General features: G+C 33.1%; 1 protein-coding gene and 1 long non-coding RNA gene across 5 annotated transcripts; one reads left to right on the forward strand and one right to left on the reverse strand.

The window, feature by feature from the left end:
- Positions 1-2,295: 2,295 nt before the first annotated feature.
- Positions 2,296-8,386, reverse strand: LOC132904349 (uncharacterized). The gene is made up of 2 exons (XR_009657558.1): positions 8,246-8,386; positions 2,296-3,335 (listed from the first exon to the last, which is right to left on the reverse strand). It is a non-coding gene; the product is annotated as an uncharacterized LOC132904349 (long non-coding RNA).
- LOC106136952 (protein tramtrack, alpha isoform) lies at positions 7,360-27,169 on the forward strand. Of its 4 annotated transcripts, XM_013337649.2 has the most exons (5): positions 8,327-8,479; positions 11,296-12,365; positions 23,382-23,804; positions 25,086-25,334; positions 25,819-27,169. In XM_013337649.2, the coding sequence occupies exons 2-5, from the start codon at positions 11,513-11,515 to the stop codon at positions 25,977-25,979; spliced, it is 1,686 nt and encodes a 561-aa protein (XP_013193103.2). In that variant the 5' UTR covers positions 8,327-8,479; positions 11,296-11,512; the 3' UTR covers positions 25,980-27,169. The 4 variants fall into 4 exon arrangements, with proteins under 4 accessions (XP_013193102.2, XP_013193103.2, XP_013193101.2 ...); XM_013337648.2 differs by lacking the exons at positions 8,327-8,479; positions 23,382-23,804; positions 25,086-25,334; positions 25,819-27,169 and adding exons at positions 7,360-7,797; positions 13,171-19,298; XM_013337647.2 differs by lacking the exons at positions 23,382-23,804; positions 25,086-25,334; positions 25,819-27,169 and adding an exon at positions 13,171-19,298 and having other exon boundaries at positions 8,328-8,479.
- The last annotated feature ends 640 nt before the right edge of the window (positions 27,170-27,809 follow it).

Raw genomic sequence — 27,809 nt, forward strand, 5'->3', positions numbered from 1 at the left:
TACCTAATTCGTAATAAATCGCGGTACAATACAAATCTATTAATAACTCACCTAACTAAAACCTGTAGGTGCTTTACTTACTATTTCATAATGAAAACCAGTTTACCACTAATGTCTTTGAGTTGATCAATAAATTGGTATAATTATAAACTCTATTAATAAATTAACTATACAATTATAGCGAAATAGATCGATGGATTTGAATTGTGGTTTGTTATCACTCATATCAAAAATATTTAGCGTTTTGTATGAAAAATTTCTAACTTAGGTACAGATTTGTAAAAACTCAAGTTCTAACTACACGAAAAATTATAATTGATACATAATTTGTAGGAGGAATTAGTTGTGTTTCTGTAACAAAAAAAAATCTTGTTTAAAAATAAAAGTCAACTAAATGATAAATATTACTTATAGTCGTTTTATATGCAATGTTAACATAATACTGACAAACACCGGATATAATAATTTAGGGTTAATCGATTTGGCTCGAAAATCGAGCTTTCGTGAGATGGAATTAGTGATGTGATGAGCCGCGGCGTAACGGGACAGCTTACTAACGGCTGTAGCTGCGGATTCGATACCGCTTGAATCGAGAATCGGTGTATTCGTCCAAGATCCAGATGTTTCGCACCGTCATTTTGGTTATTGTAAAAGGTGACCTAAAAGTAATCAGCTATCAAAATTGTGAGGACGAATTAATCCCATAAACCCTGAAGACATCTCTTTCAGTTTGCCGTTAAGCAATAAATATGATCCAAAATCGCCTCATTTTTGAGTCTTAGCCTGCCAATCATCTCTCTGCTGGCGTTGATCTCGGTTACATCTTCACTTCTCTGACAAGGAGCTCAAGTTGTGCCTTTTGACTTTCTTTTGGGAAAAGAAGGAAAGTGAAAAGCTTTAAAACAGGACATACATAGATATCCTGACTTTCTTTAAGAAAATATTATGTGTTGTGACCCGGTTATGCTGGTGGACACTCTTAATACAACAAAGTGACAAAACGGCCTGCTAAACTCAACCTAATAAACTGTTCTTATTGCGGTGCTAGAGGGAAAACATCTGATACTGCAATTCATTTGTATTGCCATCTCGAATCATGTTCGCAAGTGGACTCGAAGCACCATCTTTATTCGACAACATTATTCTGCCCGCGATTCTACCACGACAGGTGTCCCTGATCGAGTGTTCCGATTATCGCCGAAGACATATCAATATTTCAATATCTCTCGATAACATCTTAAGTGTCAATGATAAAATTGGCCAATTCTTACGTCTTCCTCATGCGTAATCTTGTTACTGGTAATGGAAGGACGACTGCAAATGGGTATTCATCAACCACAATCGTAATGTACAATAATGACCTGACCAATGCAATTACATACCCGTACGATTAGTTGTAACATCACGTATTAATGAAGTATTTTAATGTGTCATTAATGAAGTTATTCTGTGGAATAGAGCTGTGGGTATTGGAAATTACGAGTTTCATGTGTGTGTGCGCCCTTCTTGGAATTGGGAGTTGGCTGCGCAGGACCGTGCCGCTCCCCGCGCGTGTGCACCTGTGACACACTTCGTAGGAATCTATCACGGACTCGATGTACTAAGGTTTTATTGACGCTACAAGTGCCATACTGTACATCTCAAAACTTAAGACCGACAATAAAGAATACTTAATATCATGGTTCACATTGTTTTAGGATATGCCACTGATTGATCTAGCTGAATGTTCACCTGCTAGTGAAACGCCTTGGAAAGCCTAAATGGCACAGTTAATTTAAGATCAAGAAAATAAATCTCTAGTTTTCCTTGGTAGTTGGCAAACGAGAAATATTTACCAAAATTTGGTAACAAAATAATTGCTACAACCGCTAAGAATGTTGCAAAGAAATACTTAGTTACCTCTTCTTCTAGTACCCTTCTCTTATATCTGTTAAAAATAGGTAGTTTAGAAGCAAACAAAATGTGCATTTTAAATTTAATAAATTTAATTTGAATTTATAAATTTATTATCTCTTGTTCCTTACTTCAATAAAACTTATTAGTCATAACAACAGTGTTACGATGCGATTGTGTTTGTTAAAGAGATTTCACTTCTGCGTACAAATATTTATCCTAATCAAGTCTCGATAGTGTCGCAATCGGCCACCGTATCGCAGCATCCGTCGGAATTCCAAAATGTCGAGGGCCCCGAAACTTGGATTAAGTAGGAGGAAGTAGAAGGGCCCGTCCTGATAGTCGCAGCTAACGGTCTAGTCTCGGTTCAATGACTTCTTTCGGACGTTCAATTTTTGCCGGTTACTGTTAACGCTGCATACACATTGGTCAAACCGCTGGCTAAGGTTCGGCCAGCGAGGGCTATGAGTTTTATGTTGGCAGCTGGCGCACAAGACTAATGCATTTAGGATTTTATAAGATTCTAGTAAGTAGCTATATACTACGTGTATATACTTTAAAAGGTGTCAACAACAGTTCTGCCCTACGCAGTAGCCTTGTACTTCAAAGATTCCACAGCCTCGACTATGGGATAGATAAAATAGATCAGAGCATATTCCCGTTATGATCACACCACTATAAAATGCACACTTTGGGTCTTTGAGACAATCATTGACATTATGCAAAGGCAGTATACCTAGTCAGCACCTGGCCCAACGTGTGCAACGGCCTTAGATATCTCACGTCTGGCAATAACACACTGCAGCGATGACTCGGCGTCCATCCGTGTGCATGAGAAAATTACACGCAATACGACGCCTTTACCAAAACAATTTCATTTAGGCATCATTCCCGTTTGTTTATGGTTAGAGTTTTCGTTTATTGGTTCTTCAAGTTTATCTCCTACTTCATCATCAACTCGTGAATTGGATCAGACAGCGATCCTTGTCTGACCTCTACAATCTTTGCAGGGGAACCAAACCCTAAAGGTTTCTTTGTTTGTAAACTCTTCATTACACATAAAAATACATATAACAAATTACAAAATAGTTATTAGATTAAGAAGTATATGTACAATGGCGGACTCATTTCAATTAGGATTTCTTCCAGGCAACCATATAGGTCATAGTTACACATCCACTTACTTCGATATGCAAGTTTCCTAATGATGATTTCCAATTCCAACACGAGTATCGGTTAGAATTATAACTTAATTCTTAAAACCATACTTCACTAGTTGGGAATTACTTATTGTGACAAGGTTTTATTCCTTTTCTTTTGAAATTTAGCATGTAAAGTATATAGGTAGCTGTCCTATGTGATCTAGAGTGTTCTTCTCTTTGAAGAGAGTTCGATCTTATGTAGGTGGAGTGTACCTACGTACCATAAGAATTCAGGTAAATCTGAAACCAATGTATCTATTATTAAAAATTCCAAAATAGGTCACAAAAATGTTTAAGCTAAGTTGTATACTTGTTTCCGTTTGTTTACTAAGGCACTTATGTGGTGAGAATTTCCTGCACAATTTAATCTGGTGAATGATAGAGCAGCGCCCAGGCGTTGATAAGATAACGTAGAGATTTTCTTAAGCGTTTTCCTACTTTTTGTTAAATAAAGGCATTTTATGATTGAACCACAGCGTGTTCAGGAGTGACTGATATGAAAACTGAATAAAACATTTATTTATAATCATTAATTGTTCTGTTAGTATCACACGGTTTCCTTGTCACCTAAAAAAAACATGCTTCTTATATGATCTTTCTCTTTCTCATCTTTGCGAATTCTCAGTTGCGAAAATAGGACAGGTAACCAAAAGTATCTAAGTTAAATAAGTATATGAATAAAATTAGTTATTCATGCCTCGTCTTCTTTTAGTTATATTTTTTTTTGTAAGTTAAATTTATAAGGGCTATCTTTTAACGTACCTAACAATTGTAAAATTTCCGATGTATAATCATTGTGAATCAATAATTGTGATCTTTGGACCAACCAATGACATATCCCATTGTTCTACTTCAAATAAAATTAATGCCAATTGGCGAAACTCATGGCAAAATGCAAGGCGCAATAAAACATACATGAGAATAGACATTTATTTGTATAAACTGCGAGAGATCCCACCTGGCAGCGTACATACACACCTCTCTTAGAAAGCTGAAGGATTTCTTTTTGTTCGTCGCTTTTACCAACTATTTTAACAGTTACAAGAGACCGTTCGGTGTTGCCGTTACAGCAAAATCTGCTTATTCATTGGACACTCGAAAGACCCAAAGTTAAGAGGCTTTCGCCATTATTTTGAAATAGATCTAGCGAGTACGTGTCGGGCCCGTTAGAGGTAAACACCTATCCCGATATATACATTCCGCGAGCTTATGGTGAAATGCATTCAAAGTCTGTACGTCATTATTATTAGATAACTATGAGCATTTATTACATCATGTAATAAAAATACTTAAAAACTCGTAAGTTTAAATCTGTTCCATTAAGTCGGCCCCTCACTGATTTTCCTTACAGCTTCAATTATGAGTTCTAGTTCAGATTTTGCGTTATTAAATAATCCTGGTAACTCTATCTAGCCAACAACCGCAACCTTATTTTGACTAACGTGTCACCTTTATTCCAGGCCATGTTTGTTATTAGCGAAAGTGTGTTGGCAAGCTTTTGCATCTGCGCGGGAAGTAGGTCAGCCGTTGTAAGGACTTCAGCCAGCGGCCTGATGACCTAGGTCAGGTCAGCACTGAATTACGACCCGCCCCAGCCAATCGATACGCGAGCAGGTGTCAAATTTATAACCTGCCCCATTTAAAAACAGCTGTATTCGCACTGCTATTATTTGAATTGTCGCAAATTTATAACATGCCATTAACAGCTGAGAGATAACGAGATACTCGTATCAATAATTTTTAAAAGTTCTGAATTTCCTTACTTAAACTTTCCGTTTGAGACCGTAATCTTTTGGTTTTGTTTACGTATTATTAAAGATTTTTGTATGTACATACATACGTCTGCATCTAGATTTTTGCTAAAATATTTCAGTGAATTCGCGGAATGGCTGAAATAAAATAAAGTTTCAGTGCGGTGTTATCATTGGTGTATTAAATAGAATTGTTTAAAAAAACCTGCTTGTGTACAAGTAATGATTGTATATAATGTAAATATTTTTTCTCTCGCTTCATGTTTTAATTATAAGTTTAAAATTAGGTATCAATTAGTATGGAGCAGTACCTATAAAATACTTATTTACGAACGCGTTAAATAATAATCTGCATTCATGTAACACAAAATAAATTCACGTTCCAACACATTTTATTTGTTTACATTAAAAGTACTCTGTTGAAAGGTGTGACACCAAAATAAACAATCGTGCCAAAACACTTCATAAAAAGCTAATTGTAATTGAGTAGGTACAATATTTTATTCATTATCGGAATAACAGAAAAAAATATTTTTAAAGTAAAATAAACTTTTCTTTTTATTAAAAAAGTAACGGACTATTATTTGCCTGGAAAGTATAATACTTATATGCTTCTTAACAAATTTGCCGTGTGGTTCCCGGCACCAATATAAAAAGGAATGGGACCACTCCTTCTCTTTCACATGGATGTCGTAAAAGGCGACTATGAGATAGGCTTATAAATTTGGGATTCTTCTTTTAGGCGATGGGCTAGCGACAGGTTGTCACTATTAAAATCTCAATTCTTTCTATCTATTCTATTAAACATCTAGTCATTTACTGTATATACTGTATTTGTTATTGCGTTAAAAAGTAAAGGTAAAAATAGGTTTTAGGTACTTTGCTGAAATTTCATCAAAATCCAACATACGTAATAAGTACTATAACTATTATAAATAAAAGCAGAACTATGTTTTCTTTTAGGTATACAAAAACACAGTTTTGTATCCAAATGTTTTTATATTTGACATCTTATCATGTATAATAAAATATGATATTCGAGTGGTTAATTTACGTAATACTTTAATTGACAATGTAACAGGACAAAAATAGTTGAAAAATTCAAGTGATAAGTAATTGATAAAAGTTAGGTATGGCGAGCAATGTTCATCTGCCCAGGGGAGTGTCGTGATAACGCTGTTTTTGTCAGACATCCTATCAAACAGGTTAAATAAATAAATGATTGTATATTTTTCAATCGTTTTAGGGTTTCGTACCTAAAATGTAAAAGCGGAACCGTATTACTAAGACTCCGCTGTCTGTCACTCAGTCCATCTGTCTTTTACCAGGCTGAAAATCATAAACCGTGATAGCTATTTAGCTGATTTTTTTTTTTAATTTTGTATTTTCGTTGCCGCTACAACAACTAATAATAAAAATTTAAATAAAAAATTATTAAGTAAACATAAAATATACGCGTTCTTTCGTATTTTTGCCAAAAATGTTCACAGCGGATTGACTTGTATATATCACCTTTCAAAATAAATATTTAAGTAATTATTAAAGGGGAGGATACTTTCTGCGCGAGTCCGACTCGCACTTGGCCAGTTTTTCTTATTCCCTGTCAATCAATTATGATATTGTTGGTAAGTTGGAAATGGATGATGTCTAGACATACATTATATGTATAATCACTTTTATAATAACGATTTTTTTATCCCACCTCTCAATCTTCAGGCAAATTATTTCAGGAGTTGTCAAAGTTTTTAAGGACATTACAAAAATACATTACATACCTATGTATTTTTTTGAGAATCTTTTTGTCGAAAGTGTGTTTGTTTCTCTTTCACGTCAACACCACTAATATTACTTAGGTATATCGAAATTTAAATATAGGAGTACAAAGGACGAGGTTACTTTCAGGCGGATGGAAGAGGGGGCGAAGTCTAAGTCTAAAGAATAATAATCTAAATTTCTAGTGCTTAACTATTTTAATACTTTTCCTGCCTGTCAAAATAAAACTCTTACTTTGAAAGTTTTATTGGAAAGAGGCATTTTTTTATCCCCAAAAAAAAACTTAGTACGGGTCAAGGGATTTTCTTTCTGCGCAAATTGTCAAAGTCTCTCAAGGGATTGCTTGGGATTCTTCATTTAGGCAATGGGCTAGCACCTATCACTATCTCCACTTAGGCTTAAAGGAAATTAAGCTTTCCAGCTAAAAGTTTGTCTATGTTAAACTGAGTCTTGTAATTATTGGTCCTATTTACCCCATAACCGTAATGGATAAAGATGTGATCTGTGTGTGTACTTAAAGGAAGTTAAGTTTAATAATTTTATTTCTCAGATCATAAAGATAGTTCTGGTGCATGACTCCCGCTGTGGTGGCCAGGACGACGGGCCCGCGTTTTTCCACGATTCACTTTTGAAACTTTCTAACCCTGTGCCAAGCGCAGCGGCAGGGAGGGGCGCGCGCGGGTGCCAGTGAGAGGGTACCGACCTCATTGCCCATTGCCACTCCTCCCGCCGAGGCGGCAGGCCATTTTTATTAAAAATACTTCCGAGAACCACGACGCGCGCAGATTTTTTGTTCGGGTCCTGAAATTTTCAGTGTTTTATTTTTGGACCCAAAATTAAACAAAAGGAAGTGGACAATTAGAATAAATTAAAAATAATTCAATAAATTATAATTTTCGTTAATCAATGTTGCTGTGATTTAGAAGTGAATTCTCGAATTGTAAAAAATATAAGTGCGTCCAGCGTTCTATTTTCCGTGCGGGCTCGGGTGAGTTCGGTTGCGAAAAGTGGTGGTGCTCGGTCATCTCCGGCTGAGCTCGGAACCGCGCCGAGCAGGGCGTCCTATCAACCCCGCCCGTGAGCAACAGAGACGAAACACACTGCTGACTTGGCGACAACACGAATGGATTGATGTTTTTCACGTGGAAAACTCATCCCTTGAACATATTTATGTCAAGGTAGGTTGATCAAAAATGCAACTCTTTCATAACAATAGAAAATAAATCAGAATTTTGGGAATTTATATTGAATGATCGCTATTTGACTTGCGCTGGAAAATTAGAAGCCTGACCTGAAGGACAAATTCGCAATGTAATGTAAATGCACTAACCTCCGGATTAGTGTACCTTAAATATAATAATAATTAATTGTAGAAGATTTCAGTGATCTCACCCCTACATGACTGATGATATTATGAATAAAAGTAAAAGGTATTTCACCAGATAATTCTATCTAAAACAATTAATATTGACCACATCTGATGAAGATAATGTAAGAAGTCATGTTTGATGCACAAGTGCAATCCACCCCATATGTATAAATGCTGTACAAATTTTGCCAGAACTGCTGGAGCGATATATTGTCTATGCGTGCAAATCAATAAATTTCAATAAATCAATATTTTACCGTGCACCCTGCGCTGAATATATCCGCTGCCGCCATTTCGATGATGACGGCGTATTTTTTGTGCGAGATATTCGAGTCGCGGAGCGAGTCGGTCCGTGGCGCGGGGTTGCGGGCTGCCGTCACGTCAGTCGTCGGGTGAGCGGGGTGCGACGCAAACGCGGACACGGACTATGGCGGAAGGGCTGATCCTCATTCCCATAAAAGGGTCGAGTTGATTGTGTGCAGATACGTGTGGTATGTTCTCTTATGTTAGTGCAGTGACATAATTACACAGAAATCGTGCTTATCTTGACGTATCGGCCGAATTAATGTGGATATCGTCGGTAATAATGCCATTGTGATGACGTAATGTAACGCGCTCGACTGGGTGCGTAGTAATAATTCGAGCGCCCGTTTATGCCGCGATAACATTGTGGTCAGCACTCAGCACCTGTGGATGTCCAATGAATAATTGTGTTTTTACGTACTGTATTGAATATTCTGATTGACTCCAATAGGATTCCAATTGGAATTATTAGCACGGCAGTCATTTTAAACATTCCCCTTGAAATGTTACGGTAAATAATATTTTAAATTTAATAGAGATTTGAAGATCTGTGTTTAAGTCATGTAGCTAGCTGCGAATGTAAATGTAAACCAACCGCTCATAGAGGATGTTTTTTCTGCAGTGCGCTCACTCGCTGCACAGACTCGCCTCCCGCCGCCGCTAGAGGCGCCCTCGATTTTTTTAACCTTGATAAAATGTAGTTACTGGATTTGTATTCACAATCCAGTAAAACACTAACTTATTGACTAGTAGGTTTGTATAAAACAATTTTTAAAAGAATATGGCCTATTTCATTACCTAAGTTCTGCACGGTTAAAACACACTATGCTTCGTTACCAGACCACCAGACCGACATGTAAATATAAGAAGGAATAGGTATTAGGTCTAAGTGATTTCATATTTTTGAATAACTATAATTTCAACAATTGCTTGAATATTGAAATTACTGATAGGCCTAATAATTTAATTAAGTCAAAATTTATACAAACTAATAAATAAGTACTTTATATTAAATATATTGGTGCCAATAAATTGTACCTACCTAAAAAACTAGGTATATAAGGTACCTATAAAACAGTGCGAAACTTTTGTAGGTTGGATGCGAATATTTGACAAAAGGAGGGATATCAGTCGTAATTCCAAAAAAAAAAGTTTTGTCTAAGTCATCTCTTCACTTAGGATATCTTAAGAATGTAATAACAATAAACTGTGCCTATAAGAAGTAGTTAGTACTTTAAATTAAGTCTTTATAATTTTCATTTGTGGTTAAATATTTATTTATACCTAATAGCTACTTCAACAAAAGGATGCGTTCAAAAATTGTCTTGTGCACACTTGCATAATTACTGCGATTAAACGTCAGTAAATTTGTCATAACTTGAGTAACTACCTAGGTACCTACGTAATTATAAACATGTTTTGTTAGAAGACTGAACATTTAAAATTATGACTGTAACTTTCTGCTCATATCTAGCTAGGAATGATTTTAAACCATGCCTTTATATCACATCTTACAAAAAGAATCCAAAATTGAAAGGGATTAAATTTTATAACTACATTGTTTTTTAATAAAATAGTAGGTATGTTGAACAAGAGGAAAAAAATGATATGTGAACATTTTCCTCTTCTAAATAAATAAAACAAAAGTAATAGAGTATTTAAATCTGATCGAACACTTGATCAGTTAAGACAAATTTAAAATCACAAGATTAGTCCCTGAAATTTCAAATATATTCTTAAATAAATAGTATTATAAGATATTTATTCCGAACACTTTTGTCATAGCGTTTTCCCAATCGCACTTTTAGCAGTTGATTCCAAACTTGACACCAGCATGCCTACTGTAAACTCAATTATACAATTGCGTTTTAAGATAATGACATAATAAACATAAAACCTATGCCTAAAACTTTGCTGACTGCTTTGAATTTATGGTGTAAAAGTGCATCCCGGCAAAATATTATTGATCAGTAAAAAAAATATAAAATATAGTATATATACAATAAAATAAATAAAATATTAAAGGAAAATAAATAATAAGTCCTACTATTCCTAACTATTGTTAACGAGCCCAGTTTTCCGAAATGTTTCTTTTCCTATCGGCCAAGCGCTAAATAAGTTCTTTTCAATCAATTGGCTTGAATTACATCTGTAACGAAGTCGACCAAAGTCGATCTTTTGTGAATATGTATTATCTAACGTAAAAAATCTTATTATGTTCTTCAGTTGAAATTGACAGAAGTGGCTTATTTAATCTAAATTAAAAATATAACTAAGTATTTAAACAACTTCGTACTTTTAGTTCATCATTAAAATCGCGTGAATCTTGAGTATCTTTTCGTGACAGAATAGCGCTATCGACTATCAAGTAACTTTAATCACATGGAGTAATCAATTATCAAGACATGAAAGCGGAGAAATCATAAGAACCCCAACTTTCTGATCGAACATGGAAATCAGAAGATAACAATCCAAAATGTGTACTCAATATTATGTACAAGTTCATATAACATAATGATTATAAAATAAAAACAATATTCGTTCTTTAAAATAATAGCAGTAGTAACTTAAAGGCAAATATATAATTTTGATGAGTAGGTTAATTTTTGCGACGATGGTCTGGCAACCTGTCTCTATTTCAATCTCAATTCTATGAAGCCACACAGATGAACGTGGCCTTTCAGTCTTTTGAAGACTGTTAACTCTGTCTAGCCCGCAAGGGATGTAGTTATGTAGATAGATATATTTATAAATAGTAAGACTCACGAAGATAGAAAAATTAAGGATATAATTTTTGCTGTCATAATTTTGAAAAGTTCATCACTTTCATTAAGAACCCTGGTTTTAAAGTGGAATCTTAATTAGATATTTCTTAACTGAAGAACTGTTTCAAGATAATTGATAATTCAAGATTTTTAATAGATACTACCTACTGCACATCTTTACTTTGCTGTGTTTGGAAAAAGGGGTTTCAGGCTCATATGTCTTTTTCTTTTCTTTTCAGGTCCCCGTACCCGTCACACAAACTGCACTACACTATGAAACATATAAATTGAAAATGGCTTTTAAAAAGTAAACATTATCTATTGTTGATGTTTTATTGTATTGTTCATGGAACACGAGAGAATTCTTATGTATACATTGAGAAATTGTTGGTATATTAGCTATTAAGCCTGGACTGGTAATCATATCTTCCAAAGAAGGAATAATAAGAGATAAAAATGGCGACGCAAAGATTTTGTTTGCGGTGGAACAACCACCAATCGAATATGTTGTCTGTGTTCGATCAGCTACTACACGCTGAAACGTTCACTGACGTCACGTTGGCCGTGGATGGCCAACTATTAAAAGCCCATAAAATGGTTTTATCAGCTTGCAGCCCATACTTTCAGGCTCTATTTGTTAACCATCAAGAAAAACATCCTATTGTTATATTGAAGGACGTCCCATATGCAGACATGAAGTCTCTATTAGACTTTATGTACAGAGGAGAAGTGAGCGTGGATCAGGAACGGTTAACAGCGTTCTTAAAAGTTGCTGAGAGTCTAAGGATAAAAGGCCTTACTGAGGTGAATGAGGAGAAGTGTGACATTCCAGCTCTAACCAACTCCTTAATTCAGCAGCAATCTGCGGGCACAACACATACGCCACCACCTCAGTTACATAGAATACATCCTTATATGCATCAAAAAAGACCAGCGTCTGGAATGCCTTCAGGTGGGGCGCCTCCGAATTTATTGATGCCACTGTTAGGCAATGCATTAATGCAACCGAAAAGGAAACGAGGTCGGCCTAGAAAATTAAGTGGAAGCTCGAGTGACGCTCTGAACACAGCCGCCAGCCCCCCAGGCGAATTTATCCCTGAATCAGCTTCCCATGCAACTTCTAATAGGGCTGGTGATCAATTGATTCGAGGTTCACCTGAAATGTTGGAAGTTAAAATGTCAATGGATGGTTTTGGTACTGAGGATGGTGCAACTTCTGGCGGCGAAGAAGGAAGTGAAGCTCTTTTGATTGACGAAGGTGACGATGGGCAGTCAGAAGCACCGACTGGAAAAGACTCAGAATCCGCAGGTACGTGCTCAGTAGTTATCAATTCCGTTTATTTTTTATTTCAGATTCTTGACAAATTTTCAGGTCTAAGGCTTTAAAATATTCTATTAGTTTAAATTGAATGAAAACAAATTTCCACTGTAAATTATAAAAATGTATAAAATATTTAATGCGGCTAAGGATATGTATGTGAAGATATTTTTCTTTACTTATTTGCTTATCTTTTGTAAATATATTTAATCTTCTTTTCCAACATTCTAACACGATTTGTAATAGTAAATTTTGAGACATTATATTTTTTTGAGAAATAAGGGAAAAGCTAATGGGATATAAGCTTTGATGTTAGGAAATTATTGATCTCAGTGAAAAGTGAAGTGCGTATTTTGAATACCTACTTTATAATAATTTAAAGTTATTCAAAAGGGGTAAGTGAAGATCTATGAAATTTTTTGATATAATCAAGTACATAACTGATGCTTATTTTCTTCTATAATTCAACGGTTAAACTATTGCTTGCTTTTCTGCTTTTGGGGAGAGCTATTAGTGGAATGGCCAGGGGCAAATTCGGTGTGGTACTTAATGGTTTAAATGATTACTTCTTTAACTTAAACTCGGAAACATAACGTATATATAAATGAGAAAAGGGAAATCAAACAAGGCTTATTCCCAATAGCTTTCCTTGACATAAAGCAATTGGAAATATTATAGTGATGTATCAACAACGTACTATTTAATTTAAATACTAAAATATTTCCAATGGTAGTGATCAGATAAATTAAAAACAAGAATTGCTTCCTATACTTAGAGCTGAAATTTAATATTTCAGATCCGGATAAAGTGCCTAAAGATGAGCCTCGGCTAAACTTTCCCTCAAACGGACCGGTGTTATCTATTGAAAATGGGTCAATAAAACAAGAACCTACCAATGAAGCTAACGACGGTTACAATGAGCCCATCGAATACAAGTACAACCCCGATAGAAGTCGTGAAAATTCTAACTCTCGAGATGGTTCTGTAAAAGATGCAGACGATAAGAACAGACTAGGTCGTAACTTGAAGCCAAAGAATAGCAAAAAATTACTACCCCAAATGTCAAAAATAAGAGCCCGAAACTTATTCAATCAACTTTCAGGACTATCTAACCTCAACCCTGCCCTTAACACTTTTGACAAATATCCACCAGAAACAGTCTTAATGCCAGCTCTTGCCACCCAATTGTTTGCTGCTGAGTTAGAGCAAAACAATTTAAACTTGGCAAACAATGATGTATCTGATTTAACGCAAACTAATTGGGAACATCGCATATTTCCTTCGCCCATCAGGAAAAATAATATAGGGAATTTGGGTAATTATCATGAAGAAACTAACGAATCAGTAAGGGATTACTGCATAAAAGAGGGTGAAAATGTATTTAGGTGTAAAATTTGCGCGCGCGTCTATACTCACATCAGCAATTTCTGTCGCCACTACGTCACGTCTCATAAGAAAGACGTGAAAGTTTTCCCGTGCCCCATTTGCTTCAAAGAGTTTACTCGTAAAGATAACATGATTGCACATTTGAAGATAATACACAAAAATCAGCCGAATACAAATGAACAGATGACAAAACAAGAATCTTAAATGAATTTTGAAGGCAAATGACAAAAGTAATAAAGATCTGATTACTATAAAGTAGGAACCATCATTTGCTTAAACCTATTATGTAGTCCATTAAACTTAGGTTGCGATTGTATAAGCATTCGGGCTCCTAGTTTCTCGAGTATAACTTTATCAATAAGTTTGTTGATATTATACGATGTCGTTTGTTGTTATACCTATTTATCTATTTATTTATGTTGTTCCATTTTTTTCTCAGAGTGCTGACTGCAAAGATATTTATAAATTTCCTATGATTTACTTGTTATTTTGCACTTACTTGTTACTTAATTTTATTACTTACAAAATTTTCAGGGTACAAAGTAATTACTCATAGTGATCGTTATTAACAAATTATGAATATTCGATCACTTAATGCCTAATAGTGCATACAATTCTCATTGAACTGAATTAGTTAGTAATAAGTTAGTAGTATATTATGAATAAACAATGGCATAGTTTTAATGTAGCGACCTAAATTTCATTTTTCAATCAAAACCTAACTATTAGCGCTGGTCTTGTGAAAATATTATGCTATCGAAATGTAAGCTCAAGTTGGTGCCGCAAATACTTTACTGTCGCCAATTATCACATGACCTAATATTCTAACGCTATATTCTAATATTGTGTCTTCTACATTTGCGAGACTACTCATAAGCGCCGAGATCTACGCGGCGATGTCAGAGTAAAGAGGCTACGTAAAAACTGTTCGCATAAGCTCCTCACGATGCCATTGTGTAGTGGTGTAAAATGCATTTTCATTTAACTTGCCTTATTAGTGATCTTAGTTGTAAATGATGATTTAGCTTCTTCGAAGTAAAACTCAACACAGGCTATGATTTTATTTTCTAGAATTTGTTAAGATTAATTTAAAATATTTTATTGATGTTGAAATATTTGGTTGTAAATGTTAAGATATACAAACGTAATTTAACTACTTACACATCAAATAGTGAATGAGGCAATTTTATTTACATTGCTTTAGAAATCTCATTTAGTAAAAAAATAGTAGACAAAAATTCAGTTCCTGAACACAGAGCCCCAATCACTGTGACAGTATAAATTAGATATCTGAATAAAATATTTCAATTCCTATCATGTTGTAATTAGGTGCATATTTCTATAGCATGTTGTGGAATAATATTTATAAAGTAGAACCTGCTGACTATGTCAAAGACAATATAACGAGAATATTATATATGTAGCTAATTATACAAGTAATACTACTCTCGTAGCCTTTAAAATTGCTACGATTGTATTATTATTATCTTCAGCTGCCCTTGTAGCACGACAACACCATTAAAGTAAATAAGGACCGTTTGAATTGGTCCAAATACAATTCCAATACACTTACTGCTGAATACGAAAATTATATTGATACTTTCTATAAAAACAATCGAGCATCCGATGCCTATAAAAGATACGGAGCCAATGTAGGCAATATCGTCTGCTTAAGACAGACGAAATTGCCTACATTGGCTCCATAAAACCGTATTTTGCCTCATACGAGCGGAACTTATTTATTGTGTTATTGGTGATTATCGTGCCACCCGATTTGGTTTGTATGACTACCACCAAAGTATATTTCGTCAACGTATGCAATACTTTTTTGGTAGCACTGCAATAAATCTAGGCAGACGTTAACCTTTATACCTATAGCATTAGATGCAGAATTGTACAGAAATGTACATTGTAATGAGATGTTATAAATGTTGACAGTTATTGTAAATAAAGCAAATGGAGCAACACAGCGATGTTGTCGAAGTGATCTTAGCAAGGTGCTTTGAAAGAGGTTTATAAATAACTGGAATCATGAGATGATTTGTAAAATTCTATTTTAGTAGAAAACAAAATGCCTTAATTATAAAATAAGGAATGGTACTTATAAATTATTTAGTTAAAATTAGAGGCAACAAGTAGTCTTCCATATATTGATAAAGTCACGTTTTCTTATTCAAAATCCAGATGATAATCTCAACTTTTGATTAAAATTATCTCCATAGGATAATTTTGTTGGATTTAGATACTTATTAAGTTGTTAACCCTATTATACCCTAAACTTTCCAATGTTAAAATCTTAGGTCCAGGAACGCTTGCCTATTAGTGTGCCTTTACTTGAATATAAGTTATATATTTATCGACTATTAGAGAGATAAGAAATTTCAGAGAATGTTAACTACATATGTATTATTTATTTTCATTATTCAGAGTTTACATCTACTTTAAGAAGCTTCCTTAGTAATTTAGACCCTTTAGGCCCAAGTAGTAAAATATATATAAAAAAAGGAAATTATAAAATTAAGAATATCATCTCATGTTTCCCATTTTATTTGGAAAAGTGAAACAACTATGTTGTTAAACAAAAAATATTAAAAATTATAAAACGTGAGTTTCGAGGCAACTGGGTCTTGATAATCAATATTAAGACTGTTAAAATTCATATAAACGAATTTATTGTACCTACTTTTCATAACATTTATATGAAATTTACCTTGGAAATTGATAGGTACTTAAATGGGAAATTTAGACTTAATTAAGGTGAGGCTATTATTGGAACTAAAAAATCTCTTACATATTTATAGTCAATTTAGCCAGTGCCTAAGGTAACTCATTCGAAATTAATTTTTACTTCATATTTTATACTATTACACACACTACTTAGGTACCTTTTCGTTGTTCGCTTTATATCGTTTACTTACAATCGTTAATTCTTCAAACTTGAAAAAATTTATTTACTATGAATCCATTTATCGTTTATTAAAATGTTATATAATATCATCAATTGGTGCTAAATTATACTTAAGAATGTTACATTTAATGTAACAAGGATTTTCCCTAAAATATTCAATTTATATATATGCGTTGATTGTTAAGTTGAATTTATTTTAATAACATAATTCATCCGGCATGGTATCTTAAAATAAAAACATTTGAATTACCTATTACTGGAAACTTACAAAAACAAATTTAATGCAATTTAAACACTTATTATTTAAATATATATTTTTCTTATATTAATAATTGGGTATGAACATTAAGTCCATAACAATTTTTTAAAGTTCATCAAAATATATTTACTTATAAAAAAAGAAAGTATAATATCAGCTAAATAAATTTCAAATTGGTAGATTTATAAAGATTTTCATGTTACTTTAAAGCGTAAATCACAATTTGTTATTTATCACAGAAACTTTTACTTATGTACAAGATATGTATATGCGGATGTGTTGTTTATATGTTTTTATTTAAGAGCGCCTTTTTATTAAAAACACATCTTGAACTATTGTGAATCAGTAATTCTTTGTTCTAAAGTCTTAGGTACAGAAAAATATTTTTCTTCAAACAGAAGTTCTTTAATTCTGATGCAAAGTTTATTCCGATTGCAATGACACATCCTAATAAAATAAGTATACGGTTACAACTATAAATTATATAGGAACAGAGAAATTCTTAAATTTCTAAGTTTGTTCGAAAGCATATTAGAAATATTGTGTAATTTTATTAACTCTCATAGATTTCTGAAAAGTTGCAGATAGCTGTAAGTAAACTTCACACAAAGTAAATAGATTCTAGCCAAATGTTAATAAAATCCATATTTTTTTGTTATTTGCACTTAGACAATAGTAAAGCAAAGAGTAATGTTTAGATACATTTAGAGGTGGAAATTACACGAGATAGCATATTTGTTAACGACAGAAATACATTGGTATACAATAAGGTGTTAATTACTATTTTTAGAATCTTTAAAGAAAATAATAAAAGTTACAGCAAAACAACAAATCTTATCAATTAATGTTATTATTTTGTTTTGTTATTAATTTTATTTTACACCTCGTTTATTTATTGTGACGTCAAAAAAGTGTGATCTTATGGTGAATATCTTTTTCTGTTATACTTGCTACTGATAAGTACTTATCGTTGAATAGTTTATAAATTATACCAAAATGGTACCTAAAAGTGACAATACTGCATTGAATATTAAGTTAAAAAAATCTTGCCGTTGCTCCAAAGTTGGGAGTAATATAATTATATCATATGATAACGAAAACACACGGCAAACTTTAAACTGAAAACTGTAACTAGTGATACTTCAAGCAACGATTTCAGATGCTTAAATGTTTTCGATTGAATAAAATCGAAATAAATGTAATTAATAATATTAGCAAAGTAACAACACGGGTTATTAGTAAAAAGTAGATTAAATTTTAAGTTATTTATAATATAGTAGATTTAAATAGTGTTGTTAACAAAGGAGTGAATTTTCTAAACTAAATGTAGACACGGAGAGAGGACTGAGCAGGTATGTTGTCCTATTATATACTTTTCTCACATTTCGTAGACGGTGTGGTTAGAGCTAGATATGTTTGTATGCTTTCTATGTTGCTCAAATTGATTCTATGCGTATGAACAAGATTTTGGTCCAGTACAAAATGTTGCTTTTTTATGATTTTGTAATCAGCGATGACATTTTATATTTAATACTACTTATATCACCCCGTTTTTATAATGTCGGAGGCAGCTAACGGTCTCGATTTTTTTTTAATTCTCAGTTACGCAATAAATGTAATAATTTCAACATGAAACCCACCTTATGTGATCTTTAAAGAACTAAGTTAACTGAAGTGTTATTTTTATAATTATGTACCTACTTAACTTGCCGAAATAGTTCCAAATGCAAATACTTGAGTCCTATTATATCATAGTGAAATCTTTTCTTTTTTGTTATGTTATTTTTTAATTTATCATTAATTTAATAAATTATAATTAATTTAAATAGTGAAATAAGCTATATGTATGTATATGGTTCAGCCTGACACCTAAACCTGATCCAAATAGGTGTATATATTAGGTTTTATTTTATTTCAAAATGGTACCAATAATTTTGTTGTGTTGCCGATTTATAAAAAACTGATCAATATTTATGTCAATAAGTGTCTGATTAAGATTCCAAAATTAATAATTTATTCAATTTGATTTTATATTTTGTTCTAGTTTTAAATATTGAAGGACTTTTTGTATGGACAAGTTTTCCGTTGCCGTTTCATTTTGACTTGCAGTCTGATATTAATTCTTATGTGGACATAAAGGTGCTATATTGTTCATGATCAAATCGTGAACTAAGTAATCCTCTTGAATGCGAGTGATAAGACATATGACATAAATGTTTAACTATTGTATCTGACAATGTAAACAAGAGTATTCAAGAGATATTTTCGAAAAACTGGTTCATAAAAAGATCCTGTCATTCGTGTTTTTTTTTAATCATGGTGTATTCAATTTCGTCATTCAATTTGAACAAATAAAGGTTAATATATTTTCTTTGTTTTTTTGTTTTTATTTTTTTTATTAGCCTTCACTGTATTTTTTTTAGATTTTTTGTTATGCTAGACTTTCTCATTTTTTACAAGCAATAGATGTGCATATTTTGTTATTTGTATATATCTCTCTCTGAGAAAATGTATTGACATAAACAGAAAAATATAAAGTATCAATACAATCAATTCTAGTGACTTGTAGGTATCTTTAAAACTAAACAATTTTCATTTTCTTTAAATATAACTTCCTTGTAAAAAGTTATTTACCCCATTTCTCAGAGAGAGAGACATTATTTTCATCCAAAATGTTAATTAAACATCATACTACTTCTTTCAGGACGTGGCACACCAGATTTTGAAAACACGAAATATGCACAATCTCCCACCAACGATGGGCATGGAAAGACACGCGGTCACCCAACCATGCAGGCATCCACGTCTAGTGAATACCAAACCGACTCGTTAAATAACAATACGACAGGGAACAACCAAATGCAAAGGCCAGTAGCCCGGAGGCGGATTAGAAGAAGAGCGAACTCAGCGTCCAACGACCCTGCAGAACAGCTCACGGAAATGTCAGTGCGTGGTCTCAATCTATTCAGATATGCATCAGTAAATGAAGGAGTGTACCAGTGCACAGAGTGTGCGAAAGAAAACATACAAAAAACTTTCAAAAATAAATATTCATTCCAGAGGCACGCGTTCCTTTACCACGAGGGGCAGCAGCGAAAGGTATTTCCCTGTCCGGTTTGCTGCAAAGAATTCTCCAGGCCGGACAAAATGAAAAACCATATGAAAACCACGCATGATTGTTACGTGCCTAAAGATTGTGTGTACCCTCCAAACGCATTTTTTATGTTGCCGGGCATGGAAGGTCAGCTGCCTCCCGGGATCAAGATGGAAGCCATGGGCGCTGGATCACCCCATGGCTCCACACCCTCTCACTCCTCGCCTGATCCCACACAAGTCTGAGTGATGCTAAGTAACAATTCGCGCACAAGTATTATTGATTCCACATAAAGTTTTAAGGACATAAAAATAAGTGCCTTATAAACGCCTTAAACCATATTATCCTATACTATAGATAGTTTATATTTAGAGTACTTGATGACCCCGTTATCGATTTAAAAAACGTTTGTTCTATTTTTGGAATAAATTTTCACATTTATATTCTACATAGGTACGAGTATGTATATTTCCAATGATACTGTTATGCATTTAATATCTAATGTTTGTTACATATTAAATATTATAAAGTTGTTTAAAAAGTTTGTATGGTTGTGCAGATATTAGACAATAATATACAGTTTATCGTGGCCAGTTACGCTATAAATACAGCGTTTAAATTTAATTATTACTTACACAATTTTAGCGTTAACGGGTGCTGTACAAGTCTGAAACGTGCCTTCCATAGACATTATATGACGATATAGTTATTTCTAAAGAATTGTTTCCTTTATTAGTTTTATTCATAGGTCAACTGCTTTATAATGCATGCGCGATAATACAAACCAAAGAAAACTTTTCAACTATCTCTGCACGTACAATTCACTTTACCTGCCGATATAAAAAAATATAATGGCGACAACACAAAGTTAACATGTCGAACAGGATATACTTGGTGTATATACCCTACTTTAATATTTTCTAAAATTAAAAACGTTCTAAAGTTTTAAGGAAGGTTTTGAAGGCTTTCGCCAGATAAAAAATACAATAATATTTTTTATAACTTAACAAAATAAATATAGCAAGAGAATATGTAAAACCTTAATAGTGCCATAGCACCTTCGATTATGTAAAATGTGTATTATTATTTCCATCTCATAATAACGTCTTTTAGGATAGGTATATTTAGTTGATATGGAAATGTTTTAGTTTTTCTAGAACAGAAAACGAAATCAGCAGTTCTTCCATTGATAAGGAAATTCATGTTTTTAGATTATAATAACACTAATGTCTGCGGTAAAAAAAATCAAAACACGAGACAACTTCACATACGACCAGTGTTAAATTGTTTTTTTCAATTAGATATGGATATTATAGTATGGTATGAATAGAGTATACTTATAATAACAGTCTTATTATGTTTTTACTCAGCATAGTTACCTCAAGCTACCCAGAACAGTCAAAAAATTTAAAATAAAGCGTTATTCTCCAGTACATTTATCGGAACTTGTGCTACAAAAACTTGTTGTATGTGAGTCGTCTCTTGTACAAATGATTTGTTTTAAGTTCACTTTAGGACGATTGCTACTAATCTCCATGTAATATTAAGTTCGTGTTTGGTATATATAGGTTTATAAGAGCAATTTAATATTTTAATATGAAAAATATAAAACTAGATTAAAGTTTAGTATCATATCTACTTAAGAGGTTTTATTGTTCATAAATTGTGTTTTTGTATTTTAAAATTTAACGCACAATGTTCGGTAAGGTTAAGTTTTATTTATAAGTCTGTTAGATCACATGTAGATATGTTAGTTTGAAGGCGTATTTAGGCTTAATAGGTTTGAAGGATCGCCGAAAAGGTATTAGCAATTTCAGTGTGATTTTTAGTTAGGTATAAACGACAGAGCCAGTCACTCGCACAAGTTAATCATATAAATTTTTGACTACTTCGATATCCAATATTTTTCTGTTCATTTTTCGTTTCACTTTTATTTTTATTTTCAACGTCTTTAGAAAAATATTTCAAGACTTATGTGGAATAATGTTATATTTCTGTTTTATTTTTTTCTTTTGTAGTATTTTTATTTTGTGATATTAGTGCTAACTAAGTTGGCGGATGCGTTCATTGTTGAGTTATTATAATCCTTCTTCTTATCACGTGCTGCAAGGCAGCGTTATTATTTCTCTAAATAAACGTTTTAAATATCTTTTACATTAGTATTACGAGCACAGTTTCTTTGTAAGCACGATATCGGTGTTTTTTGGTATGCTTAAATTAAAGAATTTATAAATTTTACTCGGTTTAGTGCAATGTTTTATCAACGTCCATTCCACTGACGCAATTAAAAATTTAGATATGTGTCCAGATAAGTAGAAACCTTACACCTTATTTTAAAGTTTAAGGAGTCAAGATTTGACAATACTAATTTTATAAATTTTTTAAACATTGCATACCACCACTTTCCCCCCTTTTTTTAAAAAGTTCCCCCTCCTTTTATATTCTATGTTATTTGTACGTTTAAAGATAACAAATATCAATGTGTAAGTAATACATTTTATTTAAAAAATATATTGACGATATACTTTTTAGTATTCAGATAATTGTTTTTACGGTTCTACTTATACGCCTATTTCAAAATATATATATATATATATATATAATTTTTGTGAGAGACTTTTGACACATGAGTTATATATTTGCGTAGAGATTCAAGTGCAATTTTTAAGAAAATGTTGATTGTTTTTTCTATATTCTATTAACATCATAGTTTACTTCATTTTAATATTGAGATAGCTATTAACCTTCCGGCATGAAAATATAATGTTTTTACTCAGATCTTTGGTTACATAGTTATTATATTCTTACTTATAACTATATTTTTATTTAAACATTTTACATATTTCAATTATAAAATGTAGGTACATGGTATCTGACTGTTTAAGTAAGTTAAAATAAAGTCGTATAAATACAGATTTAACAGAAGCCATATTAAAAAAGGTATTCAATCTATTTTCGGCTGTATTTCTCGTAATTTAAGAAACGTAATAAATAAATATAAAATAAAAACGTTAGATATTTGATAATTTTTATCATAACAGTTATTAACAGAAGGTACTACCACAGTCTAACTGGTATATTGTAATGTATAAGTTTGTAATTATCCTTGAAAACATCAAAGCTTTAACAATTTATTGATGTGAACAAGACAAAATTTATTTTTATTGTACTAAACATAACTAGAGATATTTTAAAAAAGATCTTACCATCATATAAAATAATTATTGTGAAAATATGTATACTACAAGTAATAATCGAAATAAAACAGAAAAAAATAACATGATCGTTTTAATTGTGTTCAACGAAACCATATACATATTTACAAATATAAAATTCTGTATGTCTCCTGTAAAATTTCAGGTTTTCATTATACATACGAAGAGGATGGTGACGGTAACATGCCAGTGATAACACTGGAAGTTTTATCAGATTCCTCCATCTCAGATTGTGTACAAAACCCTTCAAACGAAATTCCGCCCAATCCAGACATCACGGGCAACGCAACAGGCATGCATTTCCTTACAGAAAACATTAAAACTGAAGTGATACAGAGAGTAGATAGCGATAAAGAAGATTCTAAAGATGTTCCAAAAGCGAGGACTGATTTGTTGGAATATATGACTAGAAATGATGGCAGTGTTATTTGCAAGCTGTGTGGGGAAATCCTACAGAGTCGGACGCATTGGTACAGGCATAAATATAAACTCCATGTCATCCCCCCACTAAATCCTGCCCCCCTTTTCCAGTGTGAACAGTGCCTTGTGTACTTTAAAAGCAGGAAAGGTAATTCGAATCTTTCCATGGTCAACCACATTAATATTTTGCATGAATATCATGGTATACCTACGTATTACAAATTAGTGTAGTGCTTTTTGATTTCGATTTATGATTTTAACTACTTGCATGCATATTAAAAGTCTCGGCAAGAATATAAGTATATAATAGTAAAACTATCAAAAATTTACGTATTGAAATTAATACTTAAAAAATCCTCCTGGCCAAAGGTGTCATGAATACCCGAAACCGACGAGCTTGCATGAATAGATTGATAAATGTCGATGAAGCTTAAGAAATATGCAGAGATCGTCAGTGGAAAGATATAGTCTGTGACAACCCTTCTGAGAAAGAGGCATTATTTAATGTATGTATGTAAAATATACATACATACATACATATGTTCACGTCTATATCCCTTGCGGGGTAGACAGAGCCAACAGTCTTGAAAGGACTGAATGACCACGTTCAGCTATTTGGCTTAATGATAGAATTGAGACCCAAATAGTGACAGGTTGCTAGCCCATCGCCTAAAAAAGAATCCTAAGTTTGTAAGCCTATCCCTTAGTCGCCTTTTACGACATCCATGGGAAAGAGATGGAGTGGTCCTATTCTTTTTTGTATTGGTGCCGGGAACCACACGGCACTAAATATCCTTTATGGAATACAGTGTAACTAAACAAAATATCTTTTACCTTATATCCATAAAACACTAAAAAAAAAAGTTTACTGTACTGTAATCTGAACTATGACATAAACTTTACCTATCACAAAAATAAATAAAAATACCTACTCTATTGTTTTTTGTGTTAATATATGCTTTTTTTTGAAAGCGTAGGTTGCTCGTAGCGTACGTAGGTCACTCGTAGCTGTAGCTTTCATTATTGCTCCCGCTCGTAGCACATGTAGCATATTCGTAGCAAAACTAGTAGCTAACAATCACTCCTTTTTATTCATATTTTATCAAACAAATTATGTACCTAGTGTAAAAGAAATTATTAAATGTAGTACTAAAATGTCATTATTGTCTTTGCTGACATAGTGTATCCCCGATTTACTATAAATTAGCAAAATTTACTGGTATGTCAGGTGTAAAACTATGTGGCAAAGATTGTAAAGCCGGATACGTGCCGGAAACTAAACGTGTTGTAAACTGTTATGAATATTAAAATTGTCCAAAGCATCTGAAAATAAAGTCTATGCCTAGTTATGCTGAAATCCTTTTGCAATTCAAAGTTCTGAGCTCCACCAATATGTTACGCAATCATAAATTAATTTTATCCTACACAGGTTATATCGGCCATTTAGCTAGCAGACATAGTGAAGTACTGGCGGACTCTAGTCCTGTTTTAACTAATTCGCAAGCGGAAGCTTTGTCCAAAGAAAAAGCTCCTAATCCCCCCGCACCCCCGGAGGTAATGGAGGAGCCAGATCCTGAAATGTCAATACCGAAATCAGCCGTTCCGAATTACCAGGCGAGTAACAAATCTACCGCGACTAAAAGTACGGAGACGAGGAAAACGTACAAAGGTCAAAGAGGTTGGTACCAATAGTTAAGCATTGTTAAAAAAAATACATCCCTACTTACATACATACAGTCAAGTTTATATACCTTGCGGGGTAGACAGAGCCCACAGTCTTGAAAAGACTGAAAGCCCATGTAACTGTATGGCTGAGTGACGGAATTGAGATTCAACTAGTGACAGGCAAGTCCATCACCAAGAAGACTGCCAAGTTTATTAGCTTTTTAAAGGCGACTAACGAGTCGCCTTTTATGACAACCGTGGGAACATATGGAGTGGTTCTATATTCTAAAGTGCCGAGAATCCACGGCATATACAAATCACCATCATCACTTCACTAGATATTATAAAGTCCCCCTACTATTTTTATTTTGTTTAAAATGTTGGATAGAGGGTTTTCTGAGGATGGTTTATATCTCTAAATGCTACTCGGGCTAGAAAGAACAAGAATAAATTAATAAGCGCCCAGTATAATGCTTATTGCCTCCTTAATTTTTCAGAACCACCATGCAATGCGGCTGATTGGGAAGAGAAAAGATCACAAGAAGAGAAACTGGTAGCTGACATCATTGATAGAGTGCGGCGGGAGTGCGAAGCCCAGGGCTCGGGTGGATCAACCCGCAAGGGTTACACGAGGCGCACCACTGTGATGCACACTTAAACCTATGATACTACTGAAGTTCCTTTATGTCGGCTCGAATAGGTGCGCTAGATTTCAGCCGATGCCTTAATTTATACGGTTTCATGTATTCTACAAATTCCCACCCGTAGACATTTTTGTGAATTCCACTAAGATCTCAATACTACTAACGTAAGGTCATATGATTAATTTATGAGAACATACTTTTGGTAATGATCGGTAGAAAGGGAGATTCGACACTAAGTGGCATTCATTATTCAACGGTCGTTAATAGAGACTCGCAGATCGCCTTCGCGGTTTTTAAACTTTTGACAGAGTGGTCGTGACCGTCAATTAGAAATAACAAGATCGTAAATATGGCGCGATTCGATACAATACTCAAGAATTGACGCATACTTACCTAACTGAGTAGAAAGTGGATCTATTCTGCATAGTATATACCAAGCCACCCTACCCACAATATAAAATGTCCACATTATAAATCTATGAGCGCACAAACGGGTCGACATTGATTTTCGTTTATCTCAATGAGATAGCTAAATTAAGAATATAGTAATAATGCTCATTTTCGTGCCAAATTTGTAAATACCTAGATATATTACTTACTACATACTTACATACATTTACATATAAATATATGTGCCAAAGAATTATATCAATTAAGATGCCAAAATTTGTATTGTGATTGTAAAAATTTCATAGGTAATATTCATATTTTATCTATTTACCTTCTTCTTTAAATGTGAAAGTAATCTATATGTTCTTTAGTTTTTTTATCGATACGGGGCACTTCAATGAAATCTATTTTTATCCAGCACGCAGTTACAATATCTCACCTACTATTGTACTAAATCATTTGTGCCCAAACCACATATTTCGATTTTCTATTGCATTATTTTTACAAACCCGTTGTAAATACTTACGTATGTATGACATCTCCATGTTTGAGCCACACAACCAATGAACAAGAAATAAAGAACGGTATCTTCTTTCTTCTTCCATAGATTAAGTCGCGATCGAGACGGATTTAGTCATCAATCCTTTTCTGTACTCGTAATAAAAGTATGCCAAAATCCCATACACTATAGAGGTAGGCTATATTTTTGGTAATAATTATATTCATTAATTGGTATCATTTTTTACAAAAAATATTTTTGGATTTATAATGTTAATGTTTGGAACGGCTATAAACTTATAATTTATTAACCTGGGTAGGTACATTCTGAAACAGTTGTTTGTTTTTGTCTGTTTCATGTTTATGTACGTGCCTGATGTGAGACTGGAAAATTATAAAATCATTGTAAAAAAATGCTTTTTTAAATACTTGTTTCTTTTACCTTACATTTTCACATAAACTTAACTCACTTTAGAAATAATATTAATTCCTATTACAATTCTATGAAGTTTAAGCTCGAACCGGCTTTCCTGTACTTAATTTATGTTAAGTTTATCAGTTCGTTCAAAGTATTTTTTAACATTACCTACGACAACCCTCTGATTTAAATTAATTTAAAACTAATAATTCTTAGCGGAAAAAGTGCAAAACAGATCTAGATTGATGTGTTTTCTTTATTTATAAGTAATAAATTAATGAAAATAGTTCCAAGTAGGTATTCATTTCATTGTATGTGCAATATTATTTTATATTCTTCTGCCTACCTATTAAATGTACTTAATAACTAGTAAGATAAAAATGAGAATTTTTAGCTGATATCTTTCACTCCCGTCCACGACGGTCTTTAGTGTTCTGTGCTACAAATAATTAGATAAAAATATGTGTCAAACTTGTAAAATAATATTATACGAAAACTGTGATGAATGTGGCTCAGAAATAAAATAATGATTACTTTA

This window comes from Amyelois transitella, chromosome 4 (assembly GCF_032362555.1).
Source record: "Amyelois transitella isolate CPQ chromosome 4, ilAmyTran1.1, whole genome shotgun sequence".
NCBI lineage: Eukaryota > Metazoa > Arthropoda > Insecta > Lepidoptera > Pyralidae > Amyelois > Amyelois transitella.